Source organism: Drosophila virilis, chromosome 4 (assembly GCF_030788295.1).
Source record: "Drosophila virilis strain 15010-1051.87 chromosome 4, Dvir_AGI_RSII-ME, whole genome shotgun sequence".
NCBI classification, from domain to species: Eukaryota; Metazoa; Arthropoda; class Insecta; order Diptera; family Drosophilidae; genus Drosophila; species Drosophila virilis.
In genome coordinates this window covers 28,111,470-28,131,740 of record NC_091546.1, presented here as the reverse complement: position 1 = coordinate 28,131,740, position 20,271 = coordinate 28,111,470, and the positions used below count along the sequence as shown (strand labels likewise).

Sequence of the window (20,271 nt, the reverse complement as noted above, 5' to 3'; positions counted from 1 at the left end):
TGCAGTCGACTCACCTATTATCGAGGGCAACGGCGTGCTGCTGCCGGCACTGGAACGCGACAGCCGGAATGTTGAGGTGCTGGCTGTAGTGGCCGATGCGGACGAATCGTTGCGGGAGCTGGACAAATTCGAGTCCTGTGAGGTCTTGCGCGTGATCAGCCAGGCGGAATGCCTGCGCCGTCCGTGCGTGTGGCTCTGGCCCGGCTCCATCAGCTTCAGCGGCATGCTGCAGTTCGACTGCGGCGCCGGCGTTGAAGAGTTGGCGCCATGGCGCCAGCTGGAGCTGCGCGAGCTGCAAAAGTTCTCGCTGGATATGGAGCTGGCTCGATTCTTGCGCTGCTGCCGCAACTCCGCGAACTGATACTGATACGGATTGGCAGCGGCGGCGGTGTAGGCGCGTTGACGTCGCTGCTGCGGCTGACGTCGCTGCTTACGCCGCTGTCGCTGACCGCAACACAAACGCTTGAGACGCTGCCACAATGTCGGCGTCGTCTGCTCCATCTTGTGCCAGTTGGGCATCTCGCTGGGCAGCATGCGCAGGCAGCGGCATCCAGGCGGATGTGCCACACCAGCAGCAGTTGCCGCAGTGGCAGTAGCAGGCAGCAGCGGCGGCGGCAGCTCACCGCCACGCTTGCCACGTGCGGCACGTGCCGCTGCAGTGGCGCCGCCGCCAACGACGCGTGTCTCCTCGAAGTGCTTGCAGAGCGTGACGCAATCCTTTTTGAACTGTTTCGTCATGATGGCATACAGAAACGGATTGCAGCAGCTGTTCAGCGGCAACACGAACACCGTAAAGATCTTGGCCTGCTCCAGCGAGATGAGCTGCAGTCCAAAAATCGCGGTTATAGAAAAGAACGCAATGGGTGACCAGCAGAGGAAGTCCGTAAAGACCAGTAATGCCATGCGCTTGGCAATGCGCGAATCATTCGTATTCCAGGCCTGGCTGCCGCGTATCGCCCAATACATCTTCAGATAGCAGCCCATAAGGGTGAGAAAGGCGCAGCCATTGATGAACATCAGGCTAATCACATAGGTCAAACTGGCAACGCCCGTGGTCGTCTCAAAGGGCAGGCAAACGGCAAACTTGCGATAATCGGAGACGCCGAGCAGCGGTAGAAGCGCCATGCAGAGAGCAAAGATCCAGCCAACGCTCATGATGTAGCCCGCCTGGCGCAGGGACAAGCGCTTATTCAGGTGTATCGCATGGGTGATGGCATAGTTGCGCTCCAGCGTAATCACTGCCAGCGTGTAGACAGACAGCTCCGAGCTGAGCACCGCCAGAAAGCCAGCCAACTGGCAGAGCAGCGACATTTGCCAGGGTATCGCAAACATTCGAAATTCACCCAACGTAGCCGCATCCACAATGGCCAAAATGCCCAGATAGATGCCCATAAAGAAATCCGCGGCGGCCAGATTGCAAACCAGAAATCTTGGTACATCCATTTTCGATCTGGAACAGACCAGCACAAAGACAACGGTGCCATTGCCTAGCAGCGCCAGCAGAAAGACGACCCAAACACCGCAGCGCAATGTCCACCAGTCGAAGAGATCTGCACAGGGCAGAAATGGACCCGGCATGGGCAAACACTGAACCGAGCCCGGCTGCAGATCATCTGCTGTAATGCCACTAAACAGACCGGTGCCAAAGCCATAGCCGGTGCCGGGCCCGCTCACATCATGCTCATCGAAATATTCTTCCATATAGCTGCTAGCCGATTGGCTGCCCGTCGGCGACTGCTGCAGATCCTCATTTAGATTGTAGTTGTTCAGCGGCGAGTCCCACAGATCGTGCATCGCAGCGCCCAGCTGTTTGCTAAGATTGTCTGCAAGAAGAACAAATAAGTAAGAAACTTGCACCCAGATAAAACGGATTGCGCAATACTCTGTTCGCTATATAAAGGCGACTTAAAAAGGGCTACAATAAGCCTTTTAAGTTATAGGGCTTGTTGGACTACAACTGTGTCTATTACAAATATTTTGATTTGATATTTAAAGGAGCTCATTTGGCAAGTTCAACCCTCAGACTAGTATACTGAATATCTATTACCACAAAAGTTATAAAACAGCTTGTAACCAATTCGATTGGAAACCAGAATTTTAAATTCTGTCTTATCTTGAGAAGCTGTAAAATACGCAATTTCTTAAATTTAAGAATGGAAACTAACTAAATATCAATCTTACTTCATGTATCTTATTTTATTATTTTTGTCTTGTTTTCATCGAAATACACGGAAAAGCTGTGTTTAAGATTCTTAAATGAAACTTGCGAACTGTCGACTGTGCTCGATTCTGATTATATGGTTAGATTTTGCTGTACGGGAAACATTGTGCCTTGAAGAAAAACACGTCCCATGCCCATCTCTAGTTCGAGTCCGAATCTGAGTTCATAGAGAGAGTTCAACTAAAGGGAAAGGCATTGGTATCAGCCGTGCACAAAGCCAAGAACCATATCTTGTGGGTCATAGTATCTATTTGTAATCTATATCTTTGGATAAAAATGCATTTTACGGACAATATACTCCTTTAGAGCATGTAGATAGAGTTGAATTTACAACTGGTAGGGCATAACAGAACAGAATATTACGATTTTAAATGTGTTACGCACGCATCTGCGGCCAAATGTTCATCATGCTGTTGTTCCACAGGGTCATGTCAAACTCTGCATCGGATGGAAATAGCACCGCCTCCTGCACCTGTGAGGTTTTGCGCTGGGCGGACATGGCCACCAGAGGCAGAAAAGCGCAACAATGATACGCATAGGACAGAATCAATGTTTGGATGCGTGGAAACGTATCGGGCGGTGGGAATTCACGCAATTTCGGATTATTAAACGTCTTCAGGTGTAGCAAAGCGCGTAGACCCGCCTCCGGTAGATGTGGGAAGATATTATTTCCCAAATTGAGATCCTCCAGAGCTGTGAAGGCAGCAAACGCATCCTTGTGTATATGGACTATCTCATTGCCCTCCAGATCGCTGTGCATAAAACATGTTGGCTAGTGTTTAGAGATTAATGAAAGAGTTTCGCATATACTCACAGCAATTGTAGTTTGGGTATGCCCTGAAAGGCATCCTGCGGCAGTGTCTTGATACGATTGTAGGAGAGCAGCAAATCATGCAGCTGCTTGAGTCCATGAAAAGGTCGACCTTGCAGCGTCTCGATTTGGTTACTCGATAGATCTCTGAATAGAAAGATATTGTAAGTTATAGCAATGCACGTAGAGAAGGTTGGATGTATACTAGAGATGGGCATGTATTTAAAATATTAAGCGCAAAGGAACATTAGCTTTCACTTCAAATATTTATTTATTAATATTATTACGGACCCAAATCTAGTTGATATACTCACAACAGCCTTAAGTCTCTGCAGCTACTTAAATTTGGGATGCTTTTCAGGGAATTGGTTTTAAGTTCTCTAAAGGCAATTACAATATTAGATCAGACATTATATGAATGCTTTATTTCATTAGCTTACAAACTCTTCAGTCTTGGTGTTTGACGACACAGATTCGATGGCACCTCCTGAATGCCCGCACGATCCAGCTTAAGTATTTCTAGCGCATGGCAGGCCTCCAGTTCAGGAAAGTTACGCAAAGTGCGCACATCGGAGAGTATACTGGAATTGTAAAATATATATAAATAAATTGTCACAGGCTGGCTTTAACACCGGGTACTTACAGCTTTCTTAGCTTAGACATGCCGCGAAAGGCTCCTGTTGTAATCGTGGATAGAGGATTCGCGCGCAGATCCAGTATCTGCATGCTGCGTGGAAGTTCCGTATCGTTTATCCAGCGCAGGCGATTGCTCGTCATGGACCTGCAAAAGATAGATATGTATCTGTGAGATGCAAGCGTGTATCTAGTAAATGCACTCTGTTGGCAAGTGCCACTTGACACTTGCCGCGTTGCAGCTGCGTTTGAAAGTCAAGTTGGCCAGCTACCAAGACAACTGCCACGCATAAAATCAGTGCACAATATATATAAATATATATATTTTTTCTTTTTTGGCGCTCATTTTGTTATCGTCTTTTGGTTTTTCTTGGCCAACATTCAGGAAATGCACTTGCGAACATTTTCCAGAAACTTGAAAAGAGTGTTCTTCTTGGTGAGTCAACATTTAAGGTGAAGGCTTTCTAGGAAACGTATAAAAAAAATTCATTTCAAGGCACCTAAGCACAGATGACATATACAAGGTATAAAATTGAGTAATTTTAGAAATTGTACTATTTTGTTTAGCTTTCATAATTAAAAATGTTGATTATAAATATTTCAAATAAACTTTAAATTCTAATTTTGATTTAAACAAATAATAATAATAATATTATTATTATTCTATTATTGTTACATATTGAACATTTTTTATAAAATAAATAACAATATTATTATTATTGTATTATTATAATATTAAAAATTGTGCTTCTTAGCCTTTCAACTTTCAACTTTGAATATATATACTTTTTAATATATAAAAATGTAGCCCTAAAATTTATAAAAAATATTGGTTATAATTTAAAATGCATTAAAAAATATGTATTCGTAAATTTTAAACTATTGTTTGTCATTAATTTGGGAATCTAAAATATGAAAATATTAAAAAAACTTATTTTTGAAATTGTAAAATGATTAAATAATTAGCTCGATAGCCTTTTTGTTAAAATTCATTTATATTTTAAGCTTAACGTATGCTTGCTTAATAATTTTATGATATATAATATATAACTAACAAATACAATCTTTTTACCGCTTAATTCTTGTTTGCCGTTCTCTTAATTTTGCACATTTGATGTCTACTTTTAAAATATTATTTTGCTTTTCGGTTGCTAGCACAAGTTTGTAGCAAATCTCAGAGTTTATTGGCTTAATTTATTGCCTGGCTTTTCATTTTATTTTTATTTTCATTTCTTTTTTTTTTGGTTTCATTTGGCTTCCCACTAAGAAACAGTTAACTCTGCTTGGCAGTCAACAAAGTGCAAGTACTACAAAATGTTTTTAATCCTTTTAAATTTGTTTTTCTTGCTTGTGGGTAAAAAAAAAAATAGAAATAAAATAAAAATAAAAACCGCATCACATGTGAGCCAAGAAAAAGTGCAAGATTTCTCAACGGCCACGCCCCCAGGCCACTCCATCCACCCGAAACGAATTTATTTGCCAGTTTAATTCCCCAATCATGGGGATAGCAGTTGCTTCAGCTGGCTTGGGTGAGTGCAACGCAGCGTGGCTTTTATCGCAACATTTAACATGCTCATAATTATCCTGTTTACCAGAAATTGAATTTCCTTGGGGAGACATTTGAGAAACGTTGCAAGAGGCAAAAACTGTCGCAACGATGTCAACGATTCCAATGACAGTCGCCAGTTGCCACAGTTGCCGCAGTTGCCACTGGCAGGAAGTGCGTGTGGCAACAAAAAAATGCAACTGCGACCAGAATAAAATCTTATTGAAATGAAGAGTTTCAAATACCCTCTAGTAAGTATTATTGTAATTGGCATAAAAGATTGTCTATAAATATATTTATATAGTAATTTGATGACATATTTACGCTGCAACTATTAAAAAACATTAATTTTTTTAAATACGATAATATTGTTAATTTATAAAAATATAAATATGTCGATATTCAATTGATTCTGCCGATAATACCAGTATAAATAAAAAAAATTATCGTACTTTTGGATATCAGTATATTGTTATTATACTCGCATCGATTATGCCGATAATGCCCGTTTATATCGATTATATATCGATATATCTATGAATTTATTTATATCGACAATGTCAGCTCAAATGGCAATATTTTCGTGTTATTGAACAATTTTGTTAAATTGAAAATCTACATTTTTCTTGATAATCTAACATATTAAAGCTGAAAATATATGATTTCTATAACTTTTAAAATAATATGATTTATATAATGATAAGTAGATAATTATTAATTTCGGTATTATTTTTGTAATGTTTTAGCAGTGGTTGTTAACAATTAGTTTGGTATCGATTATCGATATTTTTATAATGGTCCTAAAGATGAGATTTTTCAAAAAAAAACATCTAAATGTTAATATTCAGTTATGAATATTGTTTTTAATGCTTGAAATATCGATAAATATTGTAATGTTTCTAGGTATGAGTTACTTTCACTATCTTCAACTATCTCCCCTTATCCAACTTCCTCTTTACCCAATTCACACTCTTTCTCTTTTTCTCTCTCTTATTCCAGTCCTTCTTATTACGGTTTTTTACAAACCTCATGATAGAGTAAATAGACTTTTACTCTCCACTTTTTTTACAGTTGCATTCGCAATGGCTACAGGATGTGTCGGCAACTGCAGACCGAGGGGGGTAGTTGCTTAGAGCTTCTACTAGTGGAAGGGGTTGTGCTGGGAGGGGACAGCACCGTAAATTCGCAAAGTAATGACGCGTTATGATTTTTGGTTTCCGCTTGTTTGCCGCCTGACAAAGTAGCAAATGTTGTGCTGCCAACTTAACAATGCAGCAAATTGTAGCGGTCTTTACTCTACTTTACAACATACCCCTCCTAAGCCAAAGCACTTCCCCTGTCTCGGCAGCAAACCTTTTCCAAGGTTTCAATCTATGTTTGGCACCAGGTGTTAATACTTACAGCTCCTGCAGCTGCGGCAATTTGCCAAGTCCCTCCGGCAAGCTGCTTATCAAATTATCATCCAGTTCTCTAGAAAGAAAAAGCATTGGCAAAGAAGAAGAGTGAAACATAAAATTATTATTGAAGCACATCTCAAATATCGTTTATAAATATCGTGATTCGTTCTGTGAGTCGCCCGACTGTGCATTTGCATTGCGCTCTTCGCATTTCGTGGGTCCAATCTCAATCTCAGTACGTGTCCGCACGTAGCTAAACATTCTGATTGGATGACCCAGGGACACCCTCAACAATATATGTGTGTCAATGTGTGTGTGTGTGTGTGTGTGTGGGATGCAAATTTATGCATGAATATATAAAGTTTAGTTTCAAACAAAGTGCATTGATTTCAATTATACGTGAGGGTAAAAATATAAAAAATATATGCACAAATATGTAAATTCAAAGTGTTTCTGTTAAATGATATGTACATGTGTTTGAAATTTATAGCTCATTTTGGGATAAACACTTCCCATTGTAAATAATTTACAATAACTTAAACAACGTTGAAAATAAATATTATATTATTTTTAAACATTTTAAATAGGGTTTTCTATTCATACATACAATTTTTTTTTTAAATATATGCTTATATTTACATAATTCTTTATTACTTTATTCATATTTTACATAATTTATGTATATAATTTATATAAAATATGTAGAATAACACAATAATTATATATTAATTGTATTAATAAAAATAGAATTTTAACGTTTTAAGTAAAAATTATTTTATTACTTTATTCATATTTTATATAATTTATATAAATTATGTAGAATAACACAATAATTATATATTAATTGTATTTATAAAAATATAATTTTAACGTTTTAAGTAAAAATTATTAACTTTGAAAATTCAAAAGTAACTAGACCATTTTTATTATAATACACAATATAATGTATTTTCTCAGTATATAAAACTATTTATCCTGACTGACAGACTGAAGGACCGACTGACTAACTGACTTATTGACTGACTGATCAACGCACAGCGCATTCACTGTCGTTATCTTATGAAGGAGCGGAAAATTCCACTCGTATGTGTGGAAAAATCGCGAAACACGTTTGTATACAACTTTTTTCTTTACCATCCGATCGGCTTCAAGCTCACTTTCATAGTTTTTCACACTTTTCGCAAAATCAATGCTTTCTCGGTGGCAAGTGCGATCCAAAGATTTTTTTTGGTGAAGCTTAAAGTTTTGTCCGATTTGCTTCATTGTTTTATTTTTTTTTTTTTGGAATTTTATTATTCCTTTTTTGAATTAAATTAGAAACCTTTTTCGCTAATATTTTAATGCATTTTTTTAATACAATTTTTTCTATCATACATATGCTTTTTTTCAGTCCCGCCCTCTATTAAATGTATTAATACGTGTACATCCCCCCACCCCTCTCCCGTAACCGTAACATCAGTTCATTTCACTATCCTTCAATATGCGTGACTAGCATTAAAACAAAACTCGCGCAACTTTCACTTGGCGAACGCGTTACAGACACGCAACTTAAGGGGTAGCGGGTTGGCGGGTGGGTGCGGTATCGGCTGTTGGTTGGCTTCGTGCGGCAGAGTCTGAGTTGAAAAAACTCATAAATCTGTAGGAATATGCATACGGAAAATTTCTTGATACTTTCAACACAGATTTACGCGTTGCACGGCAAAAGTTTTTCACTTTCACTTGATGCATTCTTCTTCTTATACAGTTGCACGTACGCTCCCACGGCTCCCACGTCTGCCGCATGTCCCCTGTGCAGTTTGTCTGTTTAGTTTAGTTCCCACGTCTGTCAGCCGCAACATAAATTTGCATATTTGTCATCGTCTGCAGCCCTCGAGCTTGGCTAACGGCACTTTATGCGCCCGCCCCCAAAGTATGCAATGCAAAAGCCAAAAATTTGCGGTAAACAGCTGCAGCAACAGCGACGACAACTGCGACGGTGACTGCGGCGGTGACTGCGACGCCAGCAGCGGCGTCGCTACGTCGACAATTTAAGCTGTCGCAACGCTTAAAAAATAAAGTTTTCCACGCTTTGCTCCAAGAATTGAAATTTATTCGAGCCATGCCCCAAAAATAAACAGAAACGCTTTAGTCAAAAATGCCGGACCAAAAGATACCCTTTGCTCAGCTTCAAGCTGAAATTTTATGCTTTACAGGGCATCAAGATAGGGACTTGATATTTAAGCATATAACTAAATGAGAGGCCTCTTGAAATTTGTATTTTTTTTACCATACCCCATAAACACAAAGCTGCCATGGCAAAATTGTCAGTTTTCCAAGATATTTTCATCAAACTCCAAGTTTTCGGGCTTCACTATTCTCAGATATCTCCAAAAGGGCAATATCGGAAAGGGAATTTAAGCTTGGGCGTGCCAAAGATAAACTTGCATTGATTTTTTTTAGGGCTTCGATAGAAATCCTTTGAAATCTTTTCTTAATCCAAAAACGTGTGATTTAAAATAAAGACAGCGATATTAAGCAACTGAAGAAAAGTTTGGAGAAAACTACGTATAGTATTCATGAATATATATTTTGTATTTCTTCGAATATATCTTGTTCGTGGCGAACGGACTCGACTCGGCTTGTTGTGCCGACATATACTTTGAAGTGTAAGAGAAGCCCCCTACTGCCTGTTACATACATTTGTACAAAAAGAACATACCCATTTTTTCATCTTTTACACACACTTTCAACGTTTACGAGGCACCAAAAGAAATGAAACGGATGAACTCCATTTCCACTTGCACTTCAACTTGCTGCTGTTTACGTTCTCAAGGATTGAAACTTTCATATGAAGTTTGTTTTGCAGCAAGTTTTCACAAAAAAAAAATACTCTTTAGTGTGATGTTATATTAGAGATTTTAAAATATAAAATAAAATATAAATAAAAATTAAGAAAAATATACTAAAATAAATAAATAAATATATATAAAAAGAGTTAGTAGAAAATAAAATAAATATCTGTGACATTATTAATTTAAGAAACTTTTTTTAATTTTCTTTTCCAATCCTAAAAACTTTGAATTTATGTTGGGAAATTAGAGGTTTACTGATTCATTTAAAAATTATAGTTTAAGTTTATATTTTGTAATCTTTTATTTTTTTTGGTGTCCACAAAATTCCGCATGCTTTTCCATATTTGTTTTTAGCGCTCTTTGAGCGCTCTTTCAACAGAATAATGTCTAGATATTTTAGCTTGATCATAAATTATTGTTTGTTGTGTTGTGTTGGTTCCAAACGTGTTTACTTATATTTTACACCTTGATTTTTTTAATACCTATTTTTTAGTTACTATTTTCAACGATTTAATTTTTTATTTTTGTATATTTGTTCTTTTAGCTACTATTTTAAGCGTACTCTAACAGATTTCTACTCGCCATATATTATTAAAACTTTTTTATTGATTTTTGTTTTTATTTATTTTATTTAAACTATTATTGCAAACGAGCGCTCTACTTACTATCTATGTTTTCATTTAATTATATTAAACTTTTTATATGTAGTTTATTTATTTATTTTTTTTTTTTAACTGTTATATCATAGTATGCTCTAAATATTTGTCTTTCAGCTGTTTCATAAAATAATTAATTCATCATTTGTTAACTAACTTCAAATATTGTTTTTAAGCTTTCCTGGTAATAACATTTGCAAAGTGTATTCGAAGTTCTATTAGTATTTCATTTTATTTAACTTGAATATCACTTGCAATTTTGTGGGTCACTCCATGGGTTGTCTGTCCCATGCCGTAACATCCGGTTCTGTTCTGTCATGTCATGTATGTGTGTGTTTGTGTATGTATACTATACATATGTATATATATGTATATATATATGTGTGTGTGCTTATATGAAGTTCTTAAAGTATTTGGGTTACTTACAAAACTTTTAAGGCCGTTAAATTCTTGAGAGCGCCCGCAGAGATTTTCATGATTTGATTTCGCTTCAGTAGACTGTTAAATAAATAATATGATTTACAAAATATATAGGTAATCAATTTATAGGATGGTGTTCTACTTACAGCACGATCAAATTTGGCATTCGTGGAAAGTCCTCATCGTTTATTATTGTCAACAAATTGCTGCCCAAATTGCTAAATATTTCGCATTATGGTTGAGAGAGAGAAAATGCGAGAGAGAGAAAGTGGAGAAATAATGAGTGTTCGTGTATTTTATGGACAACTGCTTTCAGTTATTATTCAACTTTTTATAGACCACATAGAGATGAGCAATTGACCAAGTTCCTAAGTTATGGTTAGAAATTGTAAATGAGTTTCTTTTAACGATTCAAAATTGGAGTTAAAAACATGCGCATTAAATAAATGATATATCATAATTGAGCGTGGTTATAATTTAAGTAGATTACTGGGAATTAGTGCGCTATTAAGCTATTCATTTAAATTGAATAATGCTCAATGTGAGATTAATATGCGATTTCAGCTTGAAAATAAAACAAAACCCTTTAGATTAAAAAATAATCTATTCTGTAAATAAATATATAAGAGGATTTCAGATAAGTATTTTTTTAAATATATAAAAAGTATCTTATAGTTATAAATATGCTTGTTGTTATAGAAGATAAAAATGTGTGTTTCAGCTTTTAAATAGAAACTAGTTTTAAGATAAAGAATTAAATAATTTATCTAACCAAAATGGAAAGGTTGCCAAAATCAACATTAGATTAAAAATTAATATATTAAATCAATTGTTTAATTTAATTATCATTCTGACATTTATGAGAATTTATTTTAGTAATAGTATTTTATAGTAATGAAATGTTTAATGTTTTGCAAGATGCGAATGATAAATTGATGTGGCACAAAAATCGCGAACTCATCTGAACATCGAATATAAGACAGCGCCCAAAAGTATGCCACACAAATTAATAAACATGAAATTCCTAATATGCAAATAATTTGGCAAAAATGCTGTCACTAACTAATTGTTGGCTTATTGTCAGAGCTTTTGTCAACGCATTAGCAATTTCACATGATTCATTTCAATTAAAGCCCAAATACGCACAGCTAAAAACCGCACATGGAATAAATATTTCAGCCACCAAAAGCAAATTTGCTAATTGCACATGCAAAATTATGCAGACAGCCAAAACTAAACCAAAAAAAAAAAATAAACAAACAAAAATAAAAACGGAACTAGCTAAAAATGGAACAGAATGCAATGCATAATTAAATGGACATACAATTTGATTACGATTGGGAATATTAATTTGAATTGGCAGCAAATGCGAGAATTAAATAATTAAAACATGCACAATAATTAAAAATAAAAAATTAACGAAATAAGAATAAAATAAACGCTCACAGTGCTTCGAGTGTTTTGAGTCCGGCCAAAGCGTTTGTTGGAATGCGATAGAAGAGATTCCCTTCGAGGCGCAGGGTGCGCAGCTGTTGCAGGTTGCCCAAACAGTTGCCATCCAGGCTGACCAAGGCGTTGCCGTTCAATTGACTGTGCCGCGGGGGGGTTGGGTTGGTGGTGGCGGTGGCGGTGCAGGCGGTGTCGGGTGTAATTTTTCATATATATATATGTGGATATATATGCATTTGTTTTTGAACGATTGCACAACGAAGTGAGTAAAGGAAATGGGAAAGCGTAAAATATGAACAAAATAGCGTGTAATTGCTTGCAGTACGTGTATATGTATGTGTATGTGTGTGTGTGTGTGTGTGTGCACAGTCAGCAAACTAAATGGCAGCAAGCGTACTAATTGATCCTGCAGGCGTCTGCCTTCAGCCTGCGGCGGCATCCTTTCTCGAAGGCGCTGGCAACGCTTAAAAGCAAACATTAAATAGATACACACGCACACACACTCGCTCACACACACACACACACACACACACACATACACACACAAATAGCTACAAAGGAAAATACAACAACAATTTGAGTTGGCATTTAATACTTACAGGCTGACAAGCTGGCTGAGTCCTTGAAAGGAATGTGGCGCGAGTGCTTTAAGGCCGCAATTTTGCAAACTTAAACGCTTCAATTTGGCCAAACCGTAAAACGCATACGGATCCATATTAATGATGCTATTGTCCGACAAAGTTCTGCAAATAGAACGAAAAAAAACCTTCCCTTGGTCAACAAAAGTCGTAAGGCGAAAGTCGAAAGTGCAGGAAATCGCAAGGATAACAGCCTGAGTAATTAATCCAGCAAAGTCGCTGAAATTCACACACATATACACATATATATCTATACACTAAGAGAAAAATGTATTTTTAGATCGTTTTGAATTTAGGAACTTCCCCTACGGAAATCACATTCTTGGAAGTTATTTCCTTTCTGTCTTAAATTTCCCTTCATTCACGCAGTTTCTTAAATTCAACTTGAAAAATTAATGATTTTCAATTTTAATAAATGTTAAAAATAAACGGATAAGAAAGGACAGCTTGATTAATATATTTGTATAAATATATCAAGAATTTGCATACATAAAATAATCTTAACTATGCTGAATGAAGGCTTTGAGTGTGAGGTACTTTTAAGTAAAAAATTGGAAAAAACTTGAATTAAGTAGAACATGAATAACCAATCTCAATAAATATACACAATTTTCCTACTACAGTAATAAATTGTATTTGAATCTTGTACTTATGAATTTTGGCATTAAAATAAACTTCTTAAAATAAGAATTTCCTTTCTAGCTTAAGAACTTCGTGCTTATTAATATTTAGTTATATTTGTATTTATCTTTATTTGGTATTTTATAGTATATTCTCTGAGTGTATGTATAAAACATGATCAAGTAATTTATATAGCTGGGCATGGGCACAGTCACTGTCCTGTCTAAACTCCTTGTCCACAACTGACCGCTGTGATTTTTTTTTTCGTAAGAGGGACAGGTTAGGGTACGGCGGGGGTTGGGTAGCAGGCGACTACACTGTGAAATTGAGTAATGAGCCACAGCGCTCATGACAGGCAACAATGAAAGTTTGCGCCATGTTTTTGTCGCCTTTGTTTTTTTTCATATAATTTTTTGTGTTTTGAAACAATCGCCCCTGGCCTCTTGGTATACAGATTAAAAAGTGGGCGTGGAAAATATGGGGGCGACGGCAATGACTTGCGGTTTGAGGCATTAAACAACGGACCGGGTGAGGGGAGGGTCTCTGTGTGTATGTGTGTGACTAATACTATGTGGCTTGAGTGGAGCCTGGAAGCCTGGAAGGCCAAATAGCACCATTTATTATATCAGCTGTGCTTATTAATTACAAAGATTTAGATTCTTTTCAATTTTTCAAGTGTATTTTGGCTAAAATAGCTGCAAATATTTTTATAGAGTTTTGGTATAATTTAAAAAGATTTTCTTATTCAATTTATATACACTTAGGTTTCTTATTTTTTTTGATCTTTCAGCATTATTTTATGAGAAATCAGTGAAAATAATATTTGGAAAACAATAAAATAGAGTTTTCTTTTGAAATGAATTTATTTTTATTATACAAGTCGTAAGGCTTGGAAATTTTTAAGCATATTCTTTTACTAAATATGCTTGACAAATTTTTGGTCATAATTTTTGAGTGATCCAAAACAGTTTTCATATTCCGCTGATATATCTGTGATCTCGCATTAAATACTTTAAAATGTCTGGTTTATGTACGTCTAAAAGTGGGCATACATATTGGGCATATAAATAAATATATTTTAAATAATTAATTAGTTAATTGGAGACATTTGCCTTTTGCAGCTATGTGAGGATAGTTAAGGCCGTAAAAACTGAGTTTGAACAATCTTTCTTCTTCTATTTCAACCTGGCTGTTGAGGTTGATTTAGAATATATAGTATATGCATGATGATGTCGGATTTTAATGCCCTCGCCAAGAATATCAAATAGGACACAAAATTAAGCCAAGAATATTATTTTAAGTGTTATACAATTTTATTTATAAATCTTCATATTTTCAGAAAAATATCTGTCAAATTTTCTTGATTTGTTTCTCTTTATTTGCCCACATTTAAAAATGTCCTAAGCCTTCGTAATAAAGTTTTGCGTTCATTAGCTTTGATGCTTCTATATTATCTGCTTTATATATTTATATATTTTTATATAAATAGAAAAGTTACAAAAATGTATACAAAAATTAAATAATTTTTAGTAAAATGTATAATATTCGTATCTGTAATATTTTCTTGGCTTATTTCCCTTGCTTGCCTGCATGTCAAAATTCGTAAACATTTGTAATAAACTTTTTGGGTTTCTACCAAGCCCGTCCCTCCCACGGTTATACTTACAGCTCCTCGAGATGTGGCACCATGAAAAATGAATTGGCCTCCAGTCTGGTCAAATTGTTGTTACCCAAATCTCTGTAAGAGCAAAGTAAAACAGCAATGAAACAAAATAATAAACAAATTAATATGTTTCCGGGAGCTTAGTTCTCAAGGAAAATATCATTTCGCGAAGGCCCATCTATCAATTTCAATAAGCCACTCGCACGGCAAATAAAATATTATCATGAATAGAAAAGTCTGCTTAAGCGTTGCCAAATTTGGACCCGAAAACTTTCTGCAGGCCATCAATCAAATGGTAAAAGGCATTCAAAAAAACATACTGCGAGGCTAACAGAAGCAACAGAAAAATGGCAGAAAAATGAAGATGAACTGCGGCAACAATTGGCAATTGGCAATGCAACCTGCCACAGACATATATATTTTCCAGCCAGTCATATTTAAAGCCAGATTTGATGGCCCATGACTCAAACTGTCTCTAAGCGATGCGTTAATTAATAAATAATTTATTTATTTATTTATTTATGGCCAGTTCGCTTTGGCCATTAATCAGCGGCCACCTAAAACGGGGAGCCCAAACTCCTTTGAGTGGTTTCTTTTTGGTGGCAACAAAACGTGACTAACATACGAGCAAAGCTCAAGCGTGCGATTGTGAAACCTCGCACAACGTGGCGTATGTGTAATTAGATTAAACCGCATGCCAAAACAGAATTGACAAAAAAAAAATAAATAAAATAGAGAAACATAATGAAAAAGAAACCGTTTCGACAACACCAAGAAATTGACTTGTAATTATACGAATGGCATTTTGGCATTTTGGCTGCCAAAATACTTTTATCTCGTTCCCCCCTAATCGCTTAGTAATTAAACGCTTAATAACATTCAATATCAATAGTTATATTACGGGCCTTTAATTTTTGTAAGATTTGGGATAAAATAAATCAAGGAAAACAAAAAGAATGTATTTAATAGCTGATGGCATTAATTTTTATAATCTATATCTATCTATATATTGTGGCATATTTGGGTCCGTAAAAGGATAATTAAAAAATATCTGTAGCATAGAGGTTAAAGTTCATATTGATGAGTTTTCCAAATTGCAAATTAGATTATAAATGAACATGGCATTTCATTCTATAAAAAAAGTAACATAAAACTTATTAACATACGCTGTTATACAAAATGAAACTATATATGTTAGCATAGATAGGTACATTATACTTACAGAAAGAGAACCTCGCTGGGCAAATTAACAGGCACCGCCAGGATGCCAATGCTGCGACAGCTCAGCTTGAGATTCTCCAGACTGCCGGTGCAGTGGCAGTGCTTCAGCAGCCACAGCTCGCAGACGCTATGCAAACTGCGTGCAGTTGTCTTGGTGGCGCTGCCGCTGCCGCTGCCGCTAACACCGTTGCTATCGACGTTGCTGCTGGCGCTGGCAGCCGCAGCCGCTGCCGCTGCCGCTGCCTTGCCATGATATTCCTGCAGCGATTTCTCGTAAAGTATTTGCGCCTCACGCTCTGGATCCGATGAGGGTAGCATAACGTTCTCCCTAATGCCGACGGGCGTGGCAGTGGGTGTGGTTGTTGGCGTGGCTGTGGGCGTGCTGGACATGTTGTTAACACTAATTCCGCTAAGTTGCTTGGCTGTGCCACGATTTTCTTTGGTTTCATTCAAATGCATAGACGTCGGCGTCAACAGCGCTGTTGTGGTCCTCATTAACAGCAACGTGAGCAGCAGCAGCGGCGGCATAGACAGCTGTAAACCGAACGCTGTTATGCTAGTTGCTGCTGCTACTCTTGTTACTGCTCTGCCGGCGTCGCTGCGTTTTTGCTTGCGGCGGCGCCGGCTATGCGCTGCCATCTCTGTCGCCGCTCTAAACTCAGTCGCAGTCGCAGTCGCAGTCGCCGTCGCAGTTGCTGATTGATGCTGTCAAGCATTTGTCATTTGATGACAGTTTTGTGCGCAATTCGTTTCTCGCTCATGATTTTTCGCTCTCCTTGTTGTTGTTGTTCTCGTTGTTGTTATTGTAGCTGTTGCCGTTAGTCGTTTTGTTGTTATTATTTTTTTTGTTGGCTTGCACGTTTTTTGCGCTCACTTTTGTATTTTGTTTTGTGTTTATTTGATTTTATTTACATTCACTTTCTGCTTCAGCTGCATTTCATTGTGTTTGCATTTTGTTGGTTTTTCGTTTCGTTTGCTTCGCTTCACAGTCGATGTCTTTTTTTAGTTGCAGTCGCTAACGGTATTTGCTAGGCTTTTGGAATAATTTCGGAAATTCTCTACTTGCTTGGATGACGCTGTTTATACAAACATACATATATACATATGCTGCACGTCAGATATAATTGAAACTAATTTATTTACTCGAAATTGATTTAAATACCCTTCAGACATGTCGCGTTTTTAAAATATATTTCAATATTTAAATTTGCATTTTTGAATATATCGTGCTCGTCGACCTGACCAAGTGTCAATATACTCAATGAGAGCGGATTTGACTTTTTCAAGCAGTTCCACAGGGGCATTTATTAACTACTTTTCTTTTATGCGTATACGTAATGTGGCGTACACGTGCTCTTGTATGATAATACTTATACGCATCGTAATTAATAAGTCCCCTAAAAATGAATTACAAATATACAGTTTGACTATTGGAGGTTACAACATTCAGACAAGAATATACCCAAAGTTCTCGTTGTTTTGTAAATTGTTCATTTTCTAGATTAATATTGATTTTGATTTTTAGTTTTGTAAGTTTTCTAGCTAGGTTGCTCAACACTAAATACATTAAAATTTACACACTCTTCAATTATTATAAATAATTAATTCAAATTATTATAATTATATTAATATTATATACTTTTATTTTAACAAATTTTGTTTTCTTAAGAAACAAAAATGATTTTTTTTCACAGTTCTTAAAAGACAATAAACAAACATTTTAAGCAGGCAAATAACCGACCACAGCTCGAAACCCCAAAATGGGCCATTTAGCGACCAACTGTCAACGGGTTGCTGTTGCTGTCAGAAACAAAGGGAGCAGATGATGAAGAAGAAGACGAAGCGACAGAAGCAGACAAGACAAGAGGACACAGGACAAAGCGCAGCTGATGAATGACAAATTTGACAGTTACCACGCCCATTGCTCAACACTGGCTGCACTGACTGTTAATTAATGAAGCTGTTGACAGTTTTTGAATTCTTACAATGGGCCCTTCAAATTGGGCTAGAATTGTAAATAAAGCAGGGATAAAACGGGGATAAAGCCATGGCTAAAAAACACGAACAAACTAACAGCAAATATATCACAAGTGTCAAGATATTAAATGTGAAGGCGACCTCCCCCCCCCACCCCCCACCATCCCCTTACCTTAGCAGCGGAAATGAATGACATTTCTGCCCCCATGCCCTCCTAATCCTTGGCAACGCGCCTCCATTTGGCTCGCACTTCTCAACGAATGATTTATGACATGTTTATGTGCCGCTGACCTCGCCAATGGCAAATGTTAAAAAAACAACAACAACAACGGATATATATGTCATAATAGGGCTAGTTGTGAGACTCGTTGATGCCATTATTGTTCTTGTTGTGGTTGGAATCAATTCGATTGAATCAAAGCAAAAAAAAAAATAATCCACACGAATCGTATCTGTTTTGTATTTATGAGTTCAAATTCATTCATAAATATTCAGCCGTGGTGGGTTCTGCTAATTGTAAACAATATTCGTATCGCTGTATATTTATGTGCTACGATTATGGATTATAAACACTAAATATTTGCCACGTTGTTTAATGAGTTTTTGAAAGAGTTTGCACAGGTTGGCGACAACCTGATGAAATCTCTGTTGCCACTTGTTTATAATTATCTCATAGTGCACAAAACATTTTAGAATTTATAGAGTTCTCGAAATTATATATATGCATATAGAGTTCCAAAGATTAATTATAATTGAAAACTACCCAATATTGTTTAAGGTTTATTTTATTAAATTATTTATTTTCACGAACTTTTAGAGCTCGCCAAATAATTTTTAAAATACAAAATGTTCTTATAGTTCATTTAGCTGTTCTTTCTTTACAGGGCTTTCAACTTAATCATATAAATAATAATTTTATTATATGCCAAAAATTCGCCTAGCAACCAGATTTTTAGGCAATGCAATAAAATAGATTTTAAAATTTGTTTTCTCTGTGTGTGTTTCTTTTATTTTTCAGCTGCAAAACGAAACGAAGCCGCAAAATGCAAATATTTACGCAGAACTTTTGGTTGAGTGGGTGTGAAATAAGGAAAAGGTAGAGAGAAATCGCGCACAAAAGTTCCAAAAACGCGTCCAAATGCGCACACACGTGTCTGGCCACAGTGCTCAATAGGAGGGAGGTAGGCAGTTGGGGAGGTAGGGTATTGTTTTGGTTCCAATTTGGGAAAACGTTTCACATAACTTGTCTGGCAGCGGCTGTGGCAAACTGTCTGCTGTCTGCCGAGTGCCAATAAAACCCGACTAACCGAAAGGATTTTGTTTGCTTTTGATCAAATATATATATATATATCTACGTATACCAGAGCTGTTTATAGACTTTGACAGTTTTATTTAAATTTTTGATGTTAGGAAGTAAATTTCAATTCTTCAGGAGCTTTAATTTCCATAGGACATATTCAAGTTCCTGTATATAGATAAGAAGTTCGATTTATTTCGATTTGAAACTCACATATCCCTTTTTAATTCTCACTAGTTTCCTTACTCTTTCTTGCTCCATTCCTTTTATTGCCCGGTTTCCCCATCTCTTGTGTGTGCCTCTCTCTCTCCCCCAGTCTCTCTTACTCGCTCTCCTTTTTCTCTATATATATGTGCACATTTCCTATAATCATATGTTCTCTCTCCACCTTGCTTTAACTTTTCTTTTCTTCATCGCTCTGGATTCATTTTGTTATCTCTTTTAAATAAAGCCTTTCTATGCGATTTTCATAACTTCAAGAAAGGTTCGGGTGATTAAAATACAAGACTTTCTACGATACCACATGGAATCTATATAAAAACAACTAACATAACTTGCAGAAGCCTAATACAGAAAAGTTCTTCTATATTCGCTCCTACTGTGATATTTTAAATAAGATCACATTATATGAGCTATGCAATTACTTAATTTCTACACTTCCTTGACTTTAGTTTAATTGAAAGAATAGAAGTGTGTTCTATGCGACCACAACTGTAAAAAAGTTCTATAGTTGAGCGTAGCTCTGACTATATTTTCACCCCATACTATTGTTTGCCATATTAAGTCTGACATTGAGTGCGGATTGTCAGAGATAAATCTGTAAATTGTAGAAGCCAGGTGATTATCTAAGTGTACTTAAATAGCCATCATATTGAATGCTAAGCTCTTTA

At 36.6% G+C, this 20,271-nt stretch overlaps 1 protein-coding gene across 6 annotated transcripts in view; it reads right to left on the bottom strand.

Annotated features, from left to right (window-relative positions):
• Positions 1-20,271, bottom strand: part of rk (G-protein coupled receptor rickets) — a 48,702-nt gene that overhangs the window by 8,715 nt on the left and 19,716 nt on the right. For 2 of the 6 annotated variants that reach the window (XM_002057463.4, XM_015169769.3), the window contains exons 2-14: positions 16,109-17,140; positions 14,890-14,961; positions 12,564-12,707; positions 11,962-12,105; positions 10,662-10,733; positions 10,522-10,593; positions 6,613-6,681; positions 3,676-3,813; positions 3,473-3,613; positions 3,347-3,412; positions 3,036-3,179; positions 2,606-2,973; positions 15-1,823 (exon numbers count right to left, since the gene is read on the bottom strand). In XM_002057463.4, the coding sequence (XP_002057499.2) occupies positions 15-1,823; positions 2,606-2,973; positions 3,036-3,179; positions 3,347-3,412; positions 3,473-3,613; positions 3,676-3,813; positions 6,613-6,681; positions 10,522-10,593; positions 10,662-10,733; positions 11,962-12,105; positions 12,564-12,707; positions 14,890-14,961; positions 16,109-16,746 (3,877 nt within the window). In that variant the 5' untranslated portion in view covers positions 16,747-17,140. Of the gene's footprint in view, positions 1-14; positions 1,824-2,605; positions 2,974-3,035; positions 3,180-3,346; positions 3,413-3,472; positions 3,614-3,675; positions 3,814-6,612; positions 6,682-10,521; positions 10,594-10,661; positions 10,734-11,961; positions 12,106-12,563; positions 12,708-14,889; positions 14,962-16,108; positions 17,184-20,271 lie in introns of all 6 variants that reach the window. The other 4 variants (XM_015169771.3, XM_070208822.1, XM_015169770.3 and 1 more) reach the window with 4 other exon arrangements.